The sequence below is a fragment of the Cynocephalus volans genome, chromosome X (assembly GCF_027409185.1).
Source record: "Cynocephalus volans isolate mCynVol1 chromosome X, mCynVol1.pri, whole genome shotgun sequence".
In the NCBI taxonomy this organism is placed as follows: Eukaryota; Metazoa; Chordata; class Mammalia; order Dermoptera; family Cynocephalidae; genus Cynocephalus; species Cynocephalus volans.
In genome coordinates this window covers 110,244,259-110,266,328 of record NC_084478.1, presented here as the reverse complement: position 1 = coordinate 110,266,328, position 22,070 = coordinate 110,244,259, and the positions used below count along the sequence as shown (strand labels likewise).

The following is a 22,070-nucleotide window of genomic DNA, read 5'->3' as shown; positions in this document are numbered from 1 at the left end:
AGTGGAGATTAAACTTAGGATCCAGGGTCTCACAAAGTGGTTTCCAAATATCCAGGATGCAATAGAAATTCACCACACCAAGAACCAAGAAAATGACATGCTGAATAATAAAAGACAACCTACAGATGACAACACTAAAGTGAATAAGATGTTGGAATTATCTGACAAGCTTTGGAAGTGACCTTGAAATAATTCCTCAGCAAGCAATTACAAATTCTCTTGAAATGAGTGACAAAATTGGAAACCTCAGCCAAAAAAAATTGAAGTTATTAAAAAGAAACGAGTGGAAATTACAAAACCCAAAAAATACAAAAACGAAAAAAAAGAAAGAAAGAAATGTTGCCAGATGGGATCAATCGTAGAGTGGAGATGACAGAAGATAGAACCAGTGAAATTGAGGACATGTCATTAGAATGTACCTAATGTAAACAACACAGGAAGAATAGACTGAACAAAAAGATCATGGCCTCAGAGAATTGTGGAAACATAACAAAAAAGCTCACATTCATACTGTCTGATTTGTAGAAGGAGAAGAGAGAGAGAGAGAGAGAGAGAGAGGAATAAAAAAAGTATTGGAAGAAATAACGGTTGAAAACTTCCCAGATAAGGCTTAATGATTGGAAAGAAAGAAATAAAAATATCCCTATTTTCAGATGACATGCTATATATTCTAAAGACTCTTCAAAAACAAAATTCTAGAACTAGTATGTAAGTTCAGCAAATTGGTGGGATACAAGGTTCACACACACAAATCAATTGCATTTGTATACAGTAACAACGAAACTGTGGAAACTGCAATGTAAAGCACAATACCATTTACAAATGCTCTAGAGAAAATAAAATTGTGGTTTATAAATGTAACAAAACATGTATAGGACGTATATCCTGCACATTCCAAAACACTGATGAAAAAAATCAGAGACCTAAATAAATGTAGACACATATGTGGTTGTGGATTAGAAGACTCAATACAGCAAAGATGTCAATTCTCCCCAAGCAGAGCTATAAGTCTAATGTAATTTCTATCAAAATTCCAGCAAGGTATTTCAGACATAGAGAAGCTTATTCTAAACTTTATATGGAAATACGCAAACCCTAGAATAGCTAGACACATGCTTGATGAAAAATAATAAAGTGAAAGAAATTACTCCGTTTTATGTTGATCTTACTGCATACCTACAGCAATCTAGACAGTGTGGCACTGGCAGAGGAGTGAACACATATATCAACAGAACAGAATGTAGAACCCAGAAATAAACCTACTCAAATACGTTCAACTGATTTTTGAGAAGAGCACATAAGCAATTTAATGGAGGAAAGATAGACTATTGCACAAATGATGCCGAAGTGGTTGGACATCCATAGGCAAAAGTAAAATGAGCCTTTAATAAAAAAGTAAAAATGAGCCTTTCTCGAAACCTCACAACTTATACAAAATTTAACACACAATGGGCCACAGGCTTAAATGTAAAATGTAACACTGTAATAGTTTTGAAAACATCAAAGGAGAAACTCTTTGGGATCTAGGGCTAGGCAGAGTTCTTTGACTTGACATCAAAAGCACAATAAAAAAAAATCAATAAATTAGACCTCACTGAAATTAAAAACTAAGGCACTGTTAAAGACCTTGTGAAAGGGATGAAAATAAAAGCTACAGGCTGGGAAAAGTATTTGCAAGCCACATATCCAACAAAAGAGTAGTATCTAGAAAGTTAAAATAACTCCCAAAACTCAACAATAAACAGTCAAAGAATCCAAGTAGAAAATGGGTGTCTCAGTCCAATTTCTGTTGCTTGTAAGAGAATACCTAAAACTGGTTAATGTAGAAAGAAACGGAATTTATTTCTTTCAGTTTTGAAGGCTGGGAAGCCTAAGGTCTAGGGGGCACAACTGGTGAGGGCCTTCTTCCTGGTGGAAACTATCTACGGAGTCCTGCGGCAGCATAGGCAATCACCAGTCCACACCCATGAGAACCCATTAAACCATTAATCCATTATTTCATAAATGGGTTAAACCATTCACGAGATCACAGTCCTCACAAGCTTATCACCTCTTAGAGGCTCCACCTTTCAACACTGCCACATTGGGGGAATCAAGTTCCTATGTGAGCTTTGGAGGGGACAAACGTTCAGATCTTAGTAATGGGCAGAAGACACGAAAACATTTTTTTTTTTTTTCACGGAAGAAGTTATACAGGTGGCAAATAAGCACACGAAAATGTCTCCAATATCATTAGACATCAGAGAAATACAATTTAATAGAATGGTGAGATATCACTACGCACATATTAGAACAGCTAAAAAAAAATAGTGATAACACCAAATACTGTTGAAGATTTGGGGAAATTAGATCACTCATACATTGCCGGTGGAAATGTAAAACTGTTTCAGCCACTTTGGAAAGCAGCATGGCAATTACTTTAAAAATTAAACATGAACTTAATATGCCAGCCAGAAATCTGTCTTGTGGGCTTTTAGACCAGAGAATTGAAAGCTTAATTTCGTACAGAAACTTGTACATGATTGTTCACGGCAGCTTTACTTGTAAATAGCTAACAAGTGGAAATAACCCAAATGTCCTTGAACGGATGAATGGCGAAACAAACTGTGTTGCATGTGCACCATGGAATACCCCTCAACAATAAAAAGTGACAGACTCTTGACAAATGCAGAAATTTTGATGGATCGCCTGGGAATTAAGGTGAGAAAAAAAAAAAAAAGAGGAAATCCCCCAAATTACATACAATTCCATTTATTTATTTTTGTAATGGCAAAATATTGGAAATGGAGACAGTTTGTAGTTTCCAGGCGGTAGGTATGGGGAATTGTTCTGGGAAGGAGATGGGTGTGGTAATAAAATGGCACCAGTCGAGGGACTTTTTCGGTCATAAAACTGTTTATTACCCTGTCTATTGTGGTGTATACATGGACCTGTGCATGTGATAAAACTTCATAGAACTAAATACACGCACACATACAGACACACACTCAAGTAAAACTGGGAAGATCTGAATAAGATCAATGGATATCATTGGTGTCAGTATCCTGGTTCTGATATTATACTATAACTTTACAATATGCTAGCATTGGCGGAAATTGGATAAAATGTACCTTGGATCCCGATGCAATATTTCTTGCAACTGCATGTAAATCTACATTTATTTTGAAGTAAAAAGTTAAAAAATCTCCTCAACCACCTGGAATCTATGGTGCATTCCTTTCCTATTGAAATTGCATAGATCCTGAGATAAAGTTTTGCAGCAGAAAAGTAAATTTCCTTTATTTAGCTTTCTGTCTTTCTTACTATCTCACTATTAACCATAGCCTTAGGATTCAGAAGGAAGATGTCATAATGAGTCATTCACACAATTTACTTAAACTGAAAAAAGAAATTAGAGTTTTTCTTACAAAGAGTAATTCTGATTAGATTTAATATTGTTTTTTCAGTGAGGCCTAACTTTCCAAATAATTCGTCTGCTGAACATTTTCCATAAATTGATTAAACTATATTTGCAGCACCAAGGTATAGAAAAAGTGTAATTTTAGCACATATAAATATACAAGATGCCATAAATTACATCCTTTAAAAAAAAATGAGTAGTCTGTCTTAAAAATTCTTTTAGGGGATATAAGAGAGAAGGAAACATAAAAAAAACAACACTATCTTAAAATTCTACTTTTATCTTTTTATTTTATTTATTTTTTGTGTGTGTGACCGCTAAGGGGATCGCAACCCTTGGCTTGGTGTCGCCCGCACTGCGCTCAGCCAGTGAGCTCACCAGTATCCCTACATAGGATCCGAACCCGCAGCCTCGGCGCTCCCAAGCGCCGCTGTGCTCCCAGCAGCGCACTCTCCCGAGTGAGCCACGGGGTTGGTCCAAATTTCTACCTTTGAAAATGTCTCTGTGCTGTTCTGACCAACCAATGATTCACCTAGAGACAGGGTTAAGTGCTTTCTCATCCTACCCTGCCTGGCTGCCCTCAGTACAAGGGGCACTCTAATCTCACCTTTCAAAATTGCTTTCTGTTCAGGGTTCCCCAGGCACTATCTGACATTAGGTTGGGCTGGTGTCCTGTCCTTCGAGGGAAGGAGAACAGGCTTTCTAATCATCCCTTCCAAGGGTTTTTTTTTTTTTTCTTCTTGACACCCTAAGCACTTCAACTCTCTATCACCCATTTAAAAAGTAATACCGAGTTCACAGTGAGTTAAAGATTTATATTGTCTTTAACATTCTTCTGATAAATAGTATTGACAAGGCTTATTGTTCCTTTCGACTGAAGCACAATTTAAAGCGCAGTGTGGTTTAAGGCTTACGGCAACTTCTTGGAATTCGCAAAATACGTTCAAGAGATAGAGACTGGGAAGAAACCCAGACCTCCTGACCCTCAATCCTGATAACTTGACCAATGACAATTATTATAATCATCCACTTATCAATCGCATTGTAATTGCTACGAGGAAACGTAAGACACATCTGATAAGGTGACCAGAGGTGTGAATTAAATAAGGAAGGTGGCTATAGGGACATGTGGGGGCAGAGTGTTACAGGAAATCTCGTAATGGGATAGGGGTATGCTTGGTGAGTATGTGTTAGAGGAACAAAGGAGGCTAGTGTGGCTGGAGAAAAAAATCATTCATTCATTTCACAAATATTCAAGTATCCATTGAACCAGGGACTGCTCTGGGCACTTAGAATACATTAATGAGCAATGGACAAAGATTATTGCCCTCCTGGAATTTGTATTTTCCAGCACGGGAGACAAGACAATAAAAAACAAAGACAGCATATGAGTAAAATAAATGGTATCCCAAAGGTGGTAAATTCTGTTTAAGAGAAATAAAAACCAGATAGGGAAGAAGTGGAACCAGGAGTGAGAGGTGAGGATTGGACATGTAAACAAATATCCTGCAACTGATAGTACCATTATTAGATGGGTGGAAGTTTTCTCCTTTGTGCTGTCTTTGTCAGGCGCAAGTGTAAATGCTATGCTGGCTTCACTGCACAGAGGTCAGAACACACTTTTCCTGTCTTTGGTCTGGTCTCGATTCCCTTCTTAATACACCAGAGAACCAGGGACACCACTGCCTGATAGCCTTTTGTCATCGAGTGCCTACTCATTTTGAAGTTATCACCCCCTGCTACACGTCCACTAAATTTGGATTTTAGTTGTCTGGGCTTGAGACCCTGCCTGGGAGAAGCCCTGGCCAGGCAGTGCCCAGACCACAGGCAGTGACATTTTTCCCGGAAGATCTTAGCCGGTGGGGCAGGCACGTGCTCAGAATCTTTCCACCAACGCCGAGCTGAAGGGAACGCGGTTCCTATCAGTATGAAGCTGATTGGTGGAGGCAGGTCACGTGACTCGGGGTTAGCCAATGCAAGTCCTCTCCAGGATGCTTTAGCTTGGAGAAGAAACTGACGGTTAAGATGCGGGGGCCACCTAGACTGGGGACTTGTTTGTGACCAGCTCGTAAGAGGAAGAAAGGGACTCCAACTGCTGCGGTCCTGGACGTTTCCCAAGGTTTTTCTGATGCTTCTTCTTCCAATTAGGTTAATTACAACAATATCTTTTCTGTAAATTAAACCTATTTTGGCATAAATTACCTAGGGTCAAGGTTTACGGATTAGTAGGAAAGGCAGTCCAGCTGTTCAGTGGTCCACTTTCTTTCCACCCTCTATGAGTCCTCACGTGTTAAGATTAGCTTCAATTGCATGGCTAATCAGTTCATGCGCGCTCTAAAATTCTTCAAAAAGCCTTTCTCCTCTCCAAAAAGTTATGCTTCTCCTTTGCACCTTGGTTTTGTTTGTGGTGACTTTTGATATGTCAGGGTTTTAAATGTGAGATATTTCCCTTTCTATTGTATTTCATTTATTTTATGCTCAAAAACGATTTTCTCATCTGAAGAGTGAATATTCAGCTGCATGTTGAAGATGACTGCTTTCATTTCTTTCTTATAATGGCCTCTCTAAAGCAATTTGATTTTGTAATTGTAATAAACGATGTGATGATGTGAGTTTTTATCCATCTTTCTATCCATCCCCCTAACTTTGTTTCAAGTGGTTAAACTGTTAAACAGTGTGGTTTATAGATAACCATCCCTTTAGCCACTGATTTTGTCTGTTTTTCATTCTGTATTTTGAAATAATTTAGACTTACAGAACAGTTGCCGAAAAAATTGTACAGGGAGCCTTCACCCAGATTTCCCTAATGTTGACATCTTATATAGCCATCGAAAAATTACCAAAACTAAAACATTACTATCAATGTAATACTACGATATCTAATATATAGAATTTATTTGAATTTCACCAGTTATCACATAATGTCCTTTTCTATCCTAGGATCCCATTCAGGATACCCCGTTGTATTTGTCTGTCATTTCTGCCTACTCTGCTCCAGGCTGACAGTTCCTCAGTCTTCACTGGTCTTTCAGAAGCCTGACACTTTTGAAGATACCGGTCAGGTATTTTGTAGAATGTCTCTCAACTTGGGGTCATCTGATGTTTTCTTATGATTAGATTGAAGCTCTGCGTTTGTGGCAAAAATACATGTTTTATTCTCCTCCCCTTCACCCCATTGGTGAGCGTGCGCTTCCCACCCTAGTGTTGTGGGGGTGGCCAAACACATGGCACCCAACATTGGACAGATGAAATCCACAGCAGTTTATTAGTCACATCTGCTCACAGCCTGGGAGAGGAGGACACCACAGGCCAGGCAGAGCCACACAGCATCACAGTCTGGAAGAAAGTGGACAAGCAGGGTCTGTAGGGCGCAGTATTGTAGTAAGAGGATTAAGTGCCCCTCGGTTCATGGGAGGATGACTGGCTTCTTTGGATAATTCTGTGGGCTGGGTGAGAACTGAAACCTGCTACTTAGGGATAAGTAAGCACTGTGCCCGGTCCACATGATAAGGAGGGTACTTTGGCTAGGGGACCTTTTTCTGTGGGAACACAACAGGGAGCAGAACCTGTGGGTAAGCCATAAACGGTCATCCCCTCTCTCCTAGATGTCAAGGCACACATATTATTAGGCCTTAATTTTAGGTCTTATATCACATTACTGCTAACATTATTTTGTTCCCTTCTCTGTGAATCATGTCAGGGGGTAGGTATATGATGCCCATATGTTGTATTACTACTAATGTTCACCTTGATTACTTGGTTAAAGTGGTGGCAGTTAGGTTGCTCCACCATACCATTGCTATTTTCCCGTTTTTTAGTAATTGATAGGGTGTGGGAAATACTTTAAGGCTCCGAAAATACACTGTTTCTTCTCAGACTTTGACCCATTACTTTTGGAATCCATCTAGGTATCTTGCCTACAACAAATATGTTTCCTAATGGTAATTTTCTATTTTCCTCATTCTTACTACATGTATTCATTGGAATTCTTCTGTAAGGAAGAGCTGGTTTTTCCCCCCATTTATTTGTTCAATTTATGTACATCAGTATGGGCTCGTGAATAATTATGTTATACTATGAGTTATAATCAAATTATATTATTATTTACTTTGTTCCTCAAACTGTTCCAGCTTTGGCCATTGGGAGCGTTCTTTGGTTGGTTCTGTGGTCTTTCGATATGCCCCCATTATTTCTTGCACACTTCCTTATGTTCTGGCACAATAAGATGTTCACATCCATCTTGTGTTCTTTTGTTTGTTTGTTTGTTTCTTTGTTTTCCCCCACCGTACCTCTGGATTAAAACTATTTCTACAAGGAGCCCTGGTTCCTTTCCTTGGAGAATAACATTTAGAAACCTGTATTTCAGTGTATATTCATTGTTACCGAAATTTCATTGCTGCTAGGCTCTCTCCACGGACAGAGGTAGGAAATATATTGTATGCACATTCCCATGCTTATAGATACATCTATGTTTATTTCTGCATCTACCTATTTGTATAGATATTAAAAGCCAGGAACTCATACTGATATTTCTGATTCCAGTCCATTCTTCCCTTATCTGTAAATTCATTCTCTGACCTGGCTTTCATTATCTATGATGCGTTTACTTATTTGTTCATTCCTGGTGTGTGCACACATAGCTTCAGAATTGCTAACCAATACCCCTGTTGGAAACAGATTTACTAACTTGTATTTGTGTACAGTTCTTTTTTGTCTTCAGCCTTAGAAGATACTGTCAAAATATGGTTTTCCAAAGTTTCCTCACTTAAATATTTTCTTTCTCACTCCTTCAGTGTGGATAAATTAATCATTTGTAATACAGTTAGCTGACTTTGCTGCTACTTGTATTCGACTTTGCGTTTCCCTCCATATCCTGGTTGATTTTAATTGTTTATTTATATTTTGGATAGAAATGTTCCTATGATTCGGAGTCAGGCCTATACAGAAACAAAGTGTACTCAGAGAAGTATCGCTTCTTCCTCATTCCTTCTACCTCATTCCCATTCCCCATTTCTTGCTATTTCTTTCCCACCCTCCCCCACAGGATAACCAATTTCTTTAGTTTCTGGTTCAACCTTTTCTGTATTTATTTTGCACCAATTCGCAGTACACACATGTTTTCTTATATTCCCTTCTTACGCAAAGGATAGCATACTATTCATATTTCTTTCCATTTTGCCTTTGTCATTTAACAGCCTTCCTGAAATCACCCCACACCGTGTCATACAGATTTTCACCATTCTTTTTCTTACAGCTACACTGGACTCCATTGCATGGCTGTACTATACTTTATTCAACCACTCATCTATATGTGGGCTTTTAATGTGTTTCCAGCATTTTGCAGCTACAAACAATGCTTCAGTGAATAACCTTGGGCACAAATAACTTTGTACTGGTGAAATGGATCTTCGAAGTATATGTCCAGTAGTGAGATTATTGGGCTAAAAGTTAGGTGCATATGTAGTTTCTTTAGGCATTTCCAGATTTCTCTTTGGAAGGGTCGTATTGGTTTTCATTTCCACTAGCAATGTTATGAGAATGACCGTTTCCACACAGACTCACTAACAGAATGTGTTGCCTCACTTTTTAAACTTTCGCCTATGTGTTAGGTGAGAAACGGTATCACGGTGTTGGTTTAATGTACGTTTTTGTCTGTTGGTGAGTAAGTTTTGACACATCATGTTTGAGGACTTTCTATATTTTTTTGCATGAATTGTCTGTTCATGTCTTTTCCTCATTTTTCGATCCAGTTTTTGGTCATTTTGTCGTTCAATATTTAAGAATTCTATATATGTATTTGGAATATTATCCATTTGTCGGAGGTATATGCTGCAAATACTTTATCCCAGTTTGCCAGTTGTGTTTTGATTTATTTATGATGTATTTTTTGCAACACTTTCTTTCGTTTTTATGTGGTCTAACTGGTTATTCATTTCTTTCATTGCCTCTGGAATTTGAATCATAGTTATAGATGCCTTTCCCTACACCAAGGTTAAAGAAGAGCTCTGCCAGATTTTTTTCAAGAACTTGTATCGTTTCATTTTTTATGTTCAGATCCCTAATACGTGTGCAGTCTATTTTTGTGTATGGTGTATTGTATCAGTCCACTTTTATTTTTCCTAATGCCTCAATTGCTCCAACACTATTTAGTCAATGACCATCTTGGCCCTCATGATTTTACATGCCACCTTTATCATATGCTAATTTCCATATGTATTTGTACTTGGGTTGTATTTTTTGGTTTTCTCGCCTATTATTCCACTGAGCTATCTGTAATTTAAGGAAGTTTTCTCTGCCATCACATGCGGAATCAAAATCCCAGGTCTTCTTTACAATGTGAGCAAACTTTTCCTGTAAAGAGCCATATAGCAAATATTTTAAGTTTGTGGACCATAGTGTCTCTGTCATAACTACTCAACTTTGTCATTGCAGCACAAAAACATCTATAGATAAGATATAAATGAATGAGCATGGCTGTGTTCCAGTAAAACTTTATTTACAAAACCAAGAACTGGACTGTATTTGACCCAATGGGCCACAGCTTACAGACCCCTGCTCTAGTGGATTCCTCAGATAGGGTTGAGGGGTGCAGAATCTCCTAAGTTCCTGTCTGTTGAAAACTGTTTTTCTATAAGCTGTGATATTTGAAGGGTCAGCCCTGCTGGATGTAAAATCTTTACTTCAGACTTTTTAAAAAAAATTTTATCATTACACAATGTAAACATTTTTCTTTTTTTTTTTTTTGTGGCCCTTTACCAATTCCTCCTTAACCTCTCCTCCCCCTCCCCCTTTCCCACCGCTGGTGTCCTCAGTTCTGTCCTCTCCTTTTGAGAGTTCAAGGAATTTTTGTGATTGTTGCATCATTCTTCTTTCCTTCCTTTTTTCAGCTGCCGCTTATCAGTGAGGACATGTGGTATTTCTCTTTCTGTAAGTCTGGCTTATTCCACTGAACATGATTTTCTCTAAGTTCATCTATGTTGCTGTGAATGGCACAATCTCACTCCTTTTTATGGCAGAGTTGTATTCCATTGTGTCTATATACCACATTTTCCTTACCCCGTCATCTGTCAGTAGACATTTAGTTTGCTTCGGACTCTTAGCTATTGTAAATAGAGCTGCGATAAACATGGGAGTGCAGGTATGCCTTCGACATGATGATTTCCATTCCTTTGGGTGTACACCCAACAGTGGGATTGCAGGATCATATGGCAGCTCTATCTGTAGTTGTGTGAGGAACCTCCATACTGTTTTCCGTAAGGGCTGCACTAACTTATAGTCCCACCAACAGTGTAGGAGGGCCCTTCTTTCTCCACATCCTCTCCACTATTTGTTATTCTCTGTCTTTCTGATTCTGGCCAGTCTAACTGGTGTGAGGTGATATCTCAATGTGGTTTTGATTTGCATTTCCCTGCTGCTTACTGATGTTGAGCATTCGCTTTTTCATCCGTAGGTTGGCCATTTGTGTATCTTCCTTTGAGAAATGCCTATCCAGCTCCTTTGCCCATTTTTTAGTTGGATTTGTTTGTTTGTTTGTTTGTTTGTTTTTACTGTTGTTTGCGTTCCTTGTATACTCTAGATATTAATCCCTTGTGGGATTCATAGTTCGTGAATATTTTCTCCCATTCTGTCGGTTGTCTTTTCACTCTGTTAATTGTTTCTTTGGCTGTGCAGAAGCTTTTTAGTCCATTTCTATTTTTATATTTTTATAAATATTCTGATCCGAGGTAGGTCTCATATCCTCAAATGCTTGTTTGAATATGATTAATTCTGTTTGAACTGTTCACTTAGTTTCTTTCCGCTTTATGGTTGTTTGCTTTGTGAGAAGTTGTGTTTCCTCATCTTTTTTTAAGAATGTTTTTGTATGGAATTTCTTTCTTCCTTTGGTGTATTTGTATGATATTGGTTTGTTTTACAAAAATCCTACTTTAACGATGCCAATTTTTGTCGGGATAGCAAAGTCCAGGCCTTTAAGCCTTTTTCTTTGCTTGTTTTGGTGGCAGAGGGAGAAGTTTTGAGTGCTCTGATTCTGTGGTTCTCTCATGCCCTGCAAGAGCATTTTTCTTTTCCATTTTTGTTTTTTCCCCCTTTTGTTTCTTTTCCCCATCATTACTAAATGCCAAAGGATGCTTCACCCTTCCTCTTTGCCGTTTCTCTTCTTCTTCCATTTTTTTTTTTTTTTTTTTGTGGTGGGCTGATATGGGGATCCAAACCCTTGACTTTGGTGTTATAACACTGTGAAGCTATTTTTAAGTCTTGTAAGTCTTCCCTACCTCTTTAAATGTCACATATTTTGAAGTCTCTTCTCTATAGACCCTGCTCTTACCTTCCAGGATATCTTTTTGGTATTTTCAGACTTATCATGGGCCTAGTCATTCTGGCCGTACTTTTAGATCAACTTTAAGCTTGCCATCTTTCTTCCTCAGTATCTCTTGCAGCTCTTCTTGGTCTGTCTTTGCTTGCCACTAAGCCCACTGATGAGCGTGTGACAGATCATGTGCTGGAATATCGTGCTTTTTCTCGTTTTACTCACAATTATTTTGAAGTTTTGTCATCTGTTTCTAAGTGATGATGAGTATGTGCTTTTGGACAGATTTACATTTGTTTTTTCTTGGTGATTTGCATCATTTTGGAAGGAAGTATTGAGAGGCAGGTAGATAGATGGTCAATGTTGTCTTCTGCTCACTTACCCCTGATTTCTACTGACATTTTATCTTATGCCAATATGTATATGTATGAAGGCACACACAAACGTAAACTCTTACACACACACTCGAGTCTATTCCTATTCTATGTCTACAGTGGAGGTCTCCTGAGGTGGCTGCCTGATTCACCATCTACAAGGGTACTTCAAAAAGTTCATGGAAAAACAGAATTAAAAGATAATACGGATCTTTTCATGAACTGTCTGAAATACCCAAGTATTTATTCAATAAATATTTTGTCCACTGCTAACCTTGGTGGCAGATAAGGGACTGTGGATGTCTTCTCAGGATTTTTAAATATTCTTCACTCTGAAGCAGGTTCATAAAGATGGACAAAAACGCCCCAGCCACACTACTAGACCTTGCTGTACGAAGTCTGCTGAGTAATGAACGTGTAGCTATCCATGCCCTTGAAGAGCTCCCAAGAGTCATGTTCGCTCCGTTTTTCACTGCCGCCTTCTTGGGTGGTCATAAGAAGGTACTGAGGGAAATGGTGAGGATTTGGCCCTATCCCTGTCTCCACGTCGGGACATTGAGAGTACGGGAGTCACAATATGACAATTTCGAAGCTATGATTGACGGTCTACAGATCCTTCCTGCCCAGAACTCTTCTTCTTGGTAAGACTATGTATAATAGAGACATAGTGAGTCAGCAGGAGGGTATGAGACGGGCGTAGGAGACGGCCTAACAGTCTTTCAAAGGTAGTTAATGGTGAATGCTGAGGATCTCTGTGAGGCTGTTGGTGGAACATTTGGGGTCACCTTAAGGACTCTAATGTCTTACAGAGTTGATTATGGAACAGAAGGGATTGAGGATACTATTAATAGATTTGCCTCCTGGGTATGATTACATGGAAAAAGGACATGGGCATTGAGACTGGGATCATCAGAAGAGAAGAAAAGATGGGGAAAAGAAAGAAAGGCGCTAAATTTTTATGGAAAAGGCTTTGTTGGTAAATGGTGTATGGACTGAAGACCAGGGATAAAGGGATTTTGTTTCAGCTTCCCATCATTGATCCTGCTGGGTTGTATTAAAATCAGCTACCTCTCAGATATTCTGTCTTCTCCTCTCCTTACAGGGCGCCAAAACTGAGGATTCTAGATTTAAGTCAGAATCCAGGCTGCAGGACCACATGCTCTGAGATCAGGACCACATTCCCTTTCTGTTTTCGTTCATGTGTTCACTCTCAGCACTCTATCGTGAAAACAGAAGAAGCCCCACAAAGAGTTAGGTGCCCCGGAACTGTAAATTCAGAGTCTGAGCCTCAGTCATCCAGGGAACCTGTGGAATTATTAGTGAACATTTCCCTAGATAGTACCTGGAGAACAGGGCGATTTCTTTCTTTACTTCGAAATAAAGTAGAGCAGAGCTTTGGGTCCTTGCACCTCTGCTGCAGAGTTTTGCAATTTGATGGAAGGCTTGCCCACGAACACATCCTGCAGCTTCTGGATATGGGATGCATTGGTCACCTGAAAGTGGATGACATTTATCTGAGTCAAGTCACCACCCTTTTGGCTCAGATGACCCACCTCCACAGCCTTAGTATGTCTCACATCCGTTTTACATCTTGTGTGAGGAGACGCTTTGGGACTTTTCTCACTCATCTTGGGCAGATGAACACCCTTCAGCAGATCCGTTTGTATTCCTGCCGCACGCATCCGCTTCAGGAACTGCTCAGGTGAGGAGCTGGGGAAAGACCTGGGTTCCCTGAACCACCCCGTTGTTAAGACAGGAGAGCAACCATTCTTGGATATTCCTAATCTCCTTGTAACCCATTCCTCCTTCCACCTCAATATGGGCACTGCTGGGTGTATGAAACTGGCCAGGCTAGAGAAGCTAGAAAATTATGATGTGATCATTCATTCTTTCAGTCAGTCAGTCGACCATGTGCAGACACCATGATAAGTCTGTAGATACATTGGTGAAAAAGACCCAGTCCTTCTCCCCTTGGAGTTTACAGCCTTTTAGGGAGGAAGGGGAGACGTTCAGATGGAGAAATGTTTTATGCTGTGGCACTGATGCACCTCATCATGGTCTGGCTAGAACAGTTAATACTGCCAGATCATTTTGCTCCTGTATTTTACCCAAGCGTTAGGCCCTGAGTAGAGTGCTTGTCATTTGGGTTTTGGTCAAAGGGAATCCTTAGTTGACTGCTTTCCCAGTTCCCTCCCCACCAAATAAGTAAACTAAATCCACCATTGATTTCATTGTAAGTACTAAGTGCATTAAATTTTTTTCCACTTAATCTTTCCCACAACTCTACATAATAGTTGCTATTGTGCATGTTTTAAAGATTTAAGAAACTGTATCTGAGAGTGGAAAAGTAATTTTCTTAGAGTCTGATTCCAAAGCCCACATTGTTAACTGCTGTTGCAACATATGTGCAAATTAGTTTATTCTAGAGCCGTAGATACCTCTAACTCAGGACTCCTTGTCCTGGTCCAATCCTCATTGTGCAGAAATAACTTTCTTTTTTCTGTCTACAGATACCTGCCACCTCAGTTGGATGCATTGTATCTCTCTTTCTGTGGACTTTCTAACAGAGGCATCACTGTCCTGTCCCAGAGCCCTGCAGCCACCCATCTAAGATTGCTGAGTCTCAGCAACGTCGAGATATCCTGGGAACTTTCTGAGTCCTTCCAGACTCTGCTGGCAAGTGTCTCAGGCACCCTGCAGTATCTACAGATAACTAGTTGCCTGATGACTGATTCTACTCTCACTGCTGTCATTCCGGCCCTGAGCCGCTGTTCCCACCTCTGTGTCTTTAGCTTCGCCTCCAACCCCATTACAATGCGTGTGCTCACCAGTCTTCTGCAGCACTTAACAAACCTGACGGAGCTGAAGCGTGTAATTTATCCTGTCCCTGTCCATTGCTATGAACAATTGCATAATCCTCGCAGTTTGAACCGACAGAAGCTTTCTGAAGTGCAGGCCCAATTGAAGGCGATGCTGCAGGTGGTAAAGCGGAATGACATGCGCTGGACCAGTTCTCCTGAGTGATTTTCATGGTACAAGGACTTGATTTAACACTGACGTGTGGCCATTAAAGCACGTAGTGTTCTCACCTGATGCCCAAGTTTTAGAGACACATATGTAAAATTTTATAGTTCCAGGAACCTCGCGTTAGGAAGATTCCATGTGTAACTGACCTCTATAAAAATAAAGAACTCTAAAGAAAACAGAGGGCTTTGAGAGGTCCTATGGGTCTCTTACCCATTGTCCTCCAAATCCTCCTCCTTGCTCCTGACCACAGTGTTGGGTATGTGACATTGGCTGACCTAGTCATGTTATACCATTTCCCTGTCCAGACTAATTGGTTCACTTACGGGCACTTGACACAAGTCCAAAGAGTTGAAACCTTTTCTTGATGATATTTTGGAATAGTTGGTGGTTATTGAAGCCAATAATTTTACCCTCCAAGGTCCTTTAAACTTCTCATATTTATGACGGCCTTAGGCTGCTTATGAGAAACTATTTGCATCTAAAAGGAAAAAAACCAAACCAAAACAAACAAACCAAACCTATGTCCACTACCGACTGGTGTCTTTATCAGTCCGTTGCTACCTCCTTTCTTAGGTCTTAGAAACCTGTGGCTCAGTCGTTCCTTATATCACACCCATTCACCAAGGATCTCTTATTAGTTCAGTACTGTTCCAGTTGCTAAGAATAAAAAGGCAAATAAGACAAAGCCCCTACTTCCAGCCACTCAGAATACAGCTGTTCCTATGATTTGTCTGTTCCCCTACTCTTTCTTAGGGCGTTTGGGAAAGTTATTTAAACCCCCTGTACCCCAGGTTTTTTTTTTTTTTCACACACTCTGTTCAATCCACGCTGGCCTCTTTATGCTGTTGGATAGCTCCTCAACACTCAGGTCATGGCTTTAATGTTACCTCCTCGGAGAGGTTTTCTCTTACTTCCCTTTACTTATTGTACTTCCCTTACTTCCTTTGCTTCCCTTACTTTACCATGTTGTAGCTCTCTCTCAATGTACCATGTATGTTCCCTTCATGGTACCCATCGCTCCATATGCATTTGCTCCCTCTGCTCTTACAGCAATAATTTGTGCATATCGATTATCTGTTGAAGTGATAGCACTGCCCTTCAAAGACTTAGTAAAAGAATGTTAAAATAACTAATTAAAGAGCTGTGTATATGATGACACATTGAAATGGTAAAACATTGTGTTTCAAAGACTTAGTAAGAAAAATGTAAAGTCAATAATTTTTTCTAATTGTTTACATGCTGAAATGTCAAGAGACTGAATGTCAGTGGCTTAATAAGAGAAATGAATGTAAAGTAACTAATTAATAATTAATGTATAGTGTTCCCTCGTTGAAATGAAATCAGACTGCATTTTATTTATTTTTTAATTAGTTAATTAATTAATTAGTTAATTAATTTCAAATATTTGTGAGGTACAAAGATGATTGTCCCCCATCCTGCCCATGATGTTGTGACCAGATTCCTATTAGGGACATACCCATTACCAGAAATTGCTTTTGTACCCTTTGTCCCCTTCCAATTATCCCCCAACCTCCCTCCCCGTCCCCCTCTCCCCTCAACTTCAATTTGTAGCCCTAGGAATGTTCCCTCCCTCTATTGGATCATGGGACTACTGTGGTCTTTCTTTCTTGCCTTCCTTTCTCTCTTAGCTCCCACATATGAGTGATCACATGAGGTATTTATCCCTCTGTGCTTTGCTTGTTTCACTCAACTTAAGTTTCTCCAGGTTTATCCATGTTATTGCAAATGGGAGTATTTCATTCTTTTTTATCGCAGAGTAGTATTCCATAGTGTATATATACAACAGTTTCCTTATCTGATCATCTATTAATGGACATTTAGGTTGCTTCCATATCTTGGCTATTGTAAACAGAGCTGCAATAAACACGGGAGTGCAGTTATCTCTTCGAATGCAATCCCCATCAAAATACCAATGACGTTCTTCACAGAAATGGAAAAAAAAATCTTACCTTTCATGTGGAAAAACAAGAGACCCCGAATAGCCAAAGCAATCCTGAGCAAAAAAAAAAAAAAAAAAAAAAAAAAAAACAAAGCCAAAGGCATAACTCTGCCTGACTTCAAATTATACTACAAAGCTGTTGTAACCCAAACAGCATGGTGCTGGTATAAAAATAGACATTCAGACCAGTGGAGTAGAATAGAGAACCCAGAAATCACTCCTCAGACTTATAGCCATCTGATATTAGACAAAGGCAACAAAAATGGACATTGGGGAAAAGATTACCTCTTCAACAATTGGCGCTGGGAAAACTGGATATCCATATGCATAAGAATGAAACTAGATATTCATTTCTCACCATACACTAAAATCAACTCCAAATGGATTAAAGACCTAGGTATAAGACCCCAAACTGTAAAATTACTAAGGGAAAATATAGGTGAAACACTTAAGCAGTTAGGTCAAAGCATCGGCTTTATGAACATGAGCCCAAAAGCCAAGGAGCAAAAGAAAAAATAAACAAATATCAAACTAAAAAGTTTCTGCACAGCAAAAGAAACAATCAAGAGTGAAAAGACAACCTATAGAGTGGGAGAAAATTTTTGCCAACTATGCTTCCGACAAAGGACTAACATCCAGAATATACATAGAACTCAAGCAATTATACAGCAAAAAAAAAAAAAAAATGACCCAATTAACAAATGGGCAAAGGAACTGAATAGACATTTTTCAAAGGAAGGAATACATATGGCCAACAGGTACAAGAAAAAATGCTCAACATCACTAGTCATCAGGGAAATGGAAATTAAAACCTCATTGAGATACCACCTCACTCCAGTTAGCCTGGCTATGATCAAAAAGATGGTGAATAACAAATGCTGGCAAAGGTGTGGAGAGAAGGGAACACTACTGCACTGTTGGTGGAACTGTAAATTAGTACAACCATTTTGGAAAACAATTTGGAGGTTTCTCATACAACTACAGATAGATCTTCCATATGATCCAGCAATCCCTCTTCTGGGTATATATCCAGAGGAATGGAAATCATCATGTCGAACAGACTGCATTTTAAAGACTTAGTAAGAAAGAAGAATGTAGAAGTAGTTAATGTGTTTATACTGTCTCCCTGTTAAAATGATAACATACTGCTTTTCATACTCAGTAAAAAAATAATTAATATTAAATAAATTTTGTTCTTATTGCTTACATGTTGGAATAACATACTGTATTACAAAGACTTAGAGAAAAGAATGTAAAAATTAATAATTAATAAAAATAGTTAATAATGTTTTTATTGCTTCCATTGTGTAATGATAACACACTGCATTTCCAACTTAGAAAGAAAAGCATGTTAAAAAAAACCAAAGCAGGATTTGTGTGTATTGTTTTCTTGGTGAAATAACAGATGGCATTTCAAAGACTTATGTCTGAGTGTGAGCCACCTGTATAATGCCCACCAAACTGAGGAGGTATCCTGAGACCAAAGAATGAAACAGGCGACTCCATACAGTTTACAAGTTTATTATTGTTGTCATTATTATTCGACGGGTGGTTACTTACAGGGATCAGGAGGAATATCGATCCATCTGAATGCTGTGCAGCTGCTTTCTCCACAACCCCACGGGGGAGCAGTTGAAGCTTATAAAGGACTTTGGGATAAAAGTGGAGCTCTGCCAAAGAGAGAAACGCTGTGGAGGTGGAAGATTCCCAGCTGCCTCACAGCCTCCTGTTCCTTATCCTTGGGGTTGCTAGCATCATTCCCCTTATCTTACACAAGGATAGCATTTCTGTTACTTTCCTTTCCTCAATTTCTAAGCAACTATTGGGAAAGATGGCAACTATTGAAGCCAGAGCTCTGAAGGCCATGAGAATAGAGTGAGTTCTGACCAGCATGCCTACACTCCACCTCCCAACACCCAAGTGGCCTGCACAATCTTATCTGCCAATCTCTGTGAGGGCCCTAGGACCAGGTATCTGGAGGTGATTTATTCTTTCAATGTAGAAATTGGCTATGGAACCCAAAATTCCATGTTCAGCTCATATCAATCCTAGTCCATCCCAAACATGATAGGTTCTACGTACCTTTGAAACACTAGCTCTCTGTCTAACTAAAGAATATACATATTATTTTGTGTCATTCAGATTAAACAGTGTGGTGGATTTTGTATTAGTATTTAAGGTTCTTAAAGGGTCCTTAGGGTGAGTAGTCAACATTTCCACCCAGAGTTCCCATTCAGTTCTGTTAAAGGGGATAACCTTCCATGGCATCCCTTCTGAACTGGACATTGGCAGCAAACCACACACCCAGCAGTCCGATAGGTTGTGAGCTTCAGCAAAGATGGCAGCCCAGGACAGAAAGTCATTCCCTGATGTTGCAGAAGGGAACCAGGAAATGAGGAAGCTAAGGGCGATAAGACAAATGTTCTTAAAGGTATTAGACAAGGTAAGTCTCTATCTGATAATAACATAGTTGCTGTTTGATCACCATTGGCCAACAGCACCCCTGGTTTGGGCATTTCCCTGAGTGGGCAATACCATACATTTTGGCCTTTGATATTATCAGTAAGTACAAGCATATCATATAGATGGGGGCCTCAGTTAGAACCCATGACAGTAAGCTAACTTCTGTCCCCTTCTTTATGAATCCTGAGGAGGCTATAGTGGCCAATGCAGGGCTCCCATTTGAATAAAAAGGGGGATTGAGTGTGATGCCAGAGGTAAGGCCATCCCCACGTGGAATGAGAATTGTGGAGGATACCAACATTAATAAAGCAAATGTATTTCACAGGGCCTAGCACATAGAAATGGTAAGCCTGGGAAAGACAGAAAACTTTCCCAGGGCTGAAGTCTTTGTTGTAGATTAAAAAAAAATTGTAACACAGCAGCAAAAATGCTTGCTCTAAGGGCAGATGTCCTTGGTGTAGCTAAACCTAATGATGGGAAAGTCTTCAGCTGCTTCTTTGAGATTCTTAGGGAACTAAGTGCTGCCATGAAAATTATCTTACTGTTATTTTTGTAACCACCTGTGTTCCTTTTCTGTAACTTTCTTGCCCGGACAGAGAGAAAATCTGATTCAGGGTTATTTCTGAGGAATGCTTCTCTCTTGAAGGTTCTGGAATTAACCCTTTTGGGCCTCTCCCTGCTCAGGACAAATGGGCTTTGAGTAATATCTCTGTCTCCCTCGGAGAGGTGACAGAGAATACCAAGCCACCTGAGAGAGATACCATTTTAGGGAGGCCCTGTGGCAAATGCAGAACAAGTCCCTCCTCCCGCTGGATGAGCCACAGTTCTCCTTCTTGTACATGTACCTTTAGAGTTCTGGTTACTAGTGTGCATTCTGCAAACCAGTTGTATGCAGACATGTGCATTGTGGGTGCAGCATTTATGACTCTGATGGCTACAGTCAGTTGGGGAGACCATCACTTCAAGGTCCCCTTCAGTGACAAAATTTTCAGTGTGGCTTTGATCTGCCATTCATCTGTTCAATGAGTCTGGTGGTGGTAGGGTGATAAAGCAGATGAAAAGTCTACAATATGTTGTGGGCCTCGGCCCACTCCTGCACATCATGTCTGGTGAAAAGAGTCCTTTGATTACTGTCTACTTGGGCAGGGTCCCATACATGTGTTCTAACTTGGTCAGTCCCTTTATAGTAGTAGCCTGATTTGCCCTTTTACAGGCAAATGCCTGAACAAGTCCAATGGCAGCGTCTGCACAAGTGAAAATGTACTTGTGCCCGTCTGATTTTGGCAGTGGTCCAATGTAGTCTATCTGCCATCGAGTGACAGAGCAGGTAGAACACCCAATATGCCTTAGCATGTGTCTTATGGGGCGTCATCTCAAGTGACACTGTGGACTGTCCTCGTCTGCAGCCTGAAGATCTGAGTATTTTATGGGAAGATGTAGTCTCTTCAGTATTTCCCATGTTGTTTGTGGGCCCTGATGGCCAGACTTACTGTGGGGAAAATCGGATAATTTAGTCAGGCTCCCTCAGCTCAGGTCTGGCTGCAGGGGTCAAGCAGCACATTTCTTGTAAACAAGATGTGTGTGGGTGGAGTTAGTGCAAATGTGTGCCAATGTATCTTCTTAGTTTTGTAGCTATTGTGTGTTCTGCAGCTTGAAGCAGGCTGGCTGGCAGAGCTCATGTCTACAAATAGAGCATGTTTACTCTGCTGGCAGCTGCTCAGTTTCTCTTTGGACTTCGCCAGTAGCAGTTGAGTTTCTGAGTTTGTCTTCCTACTGCCTAGCTCCTAGATGTGTGTGTGCTGAATAAAGACTATTCCTTCTTCAACCAAGGCTCCAAGGACCTTTTTGCCAGTTGCCTAGCTCATAGACCTATGTGTGAAGGGTTTGTGAATGGGCTCGAGGGGTCTGGGAGCTCCAGACCCTAGCCCTAGCTCTACAATTGGCATAGTCTGTGACAGGATTCTGAGCAGGTACAGGTGCCAAGAGGCCCTTGGAGAAGGAGGAGATGTGGCTGCTTTTGAACATGTTGTTCCCTACGGCTACCTTCCTGTTGACCGGGATCTGGTTGCTGCTCACTGTATTGCAAGGCAGCATGGATCAGGCCCTGAAGCAGAAAGCCCCTTGGGAGGGGAAGGAAACGTGGCTGTCTTTGAGCGTGTGGTGCACAGTGGCCACTTTTCTGCTGAACGGAGCCTGGCTTTTGCTCACTCCGCTGCAAACTGATCAAGATTTGAAGCAGAAAGTGGAGTTGTTGGAAGCACGGATAGATGACCTGGAGGATGACATGCGGCAACTGGCCACTCCAGCTTCTCACACCAGGGAAGACGACGAACCCAGTGGTGAGTTGGGAGAGACCATGCGTCCCCAGCTATGACCTGTCGTGCAACAGAAAGTAAAACTCAAGCAGCCTATGGGACTGGGCAGACAACCAGTGGGCAATTCACAGGTGACCCAATTTACCACCGATGTCCCATATACCCAGGTTGAGTTAGTTGACTTGGGGAGACAGTTTTGGCAGAAACAAGGGGAGCCCCTGGCTGC

The 22,070-nt window shown here is 40.3% G+C and overlaps 1 protein-coding gene across 1 annotated transcript; it reads left to right on the top strand.

Moving 5' to 3' along the window:
* The first annotated feature begins 12,430 nt into the window (after window positions 1-12,430).
* LOC134368173 (melanoma antigen preferentially expressed in tumors-like) lies at window positions 12,431-15,103 on the top strand. The gene is made up of 3 exons (XM_063084718.1): window positions 12,431-12,720; window positions 13,182-13,781; window positions 14,590-15,103. The coding sequence occupies exons 1-3, from the start codon at window positions 12,431-12,433 to the stop codon at window positions 15,101-15,103; spliced, it is 1,404 nt and encodes a 467-aa protein (XP_062940788.1).
* Window positions 15,104-22,070: the final 6,967 nt, after the last annotated feature.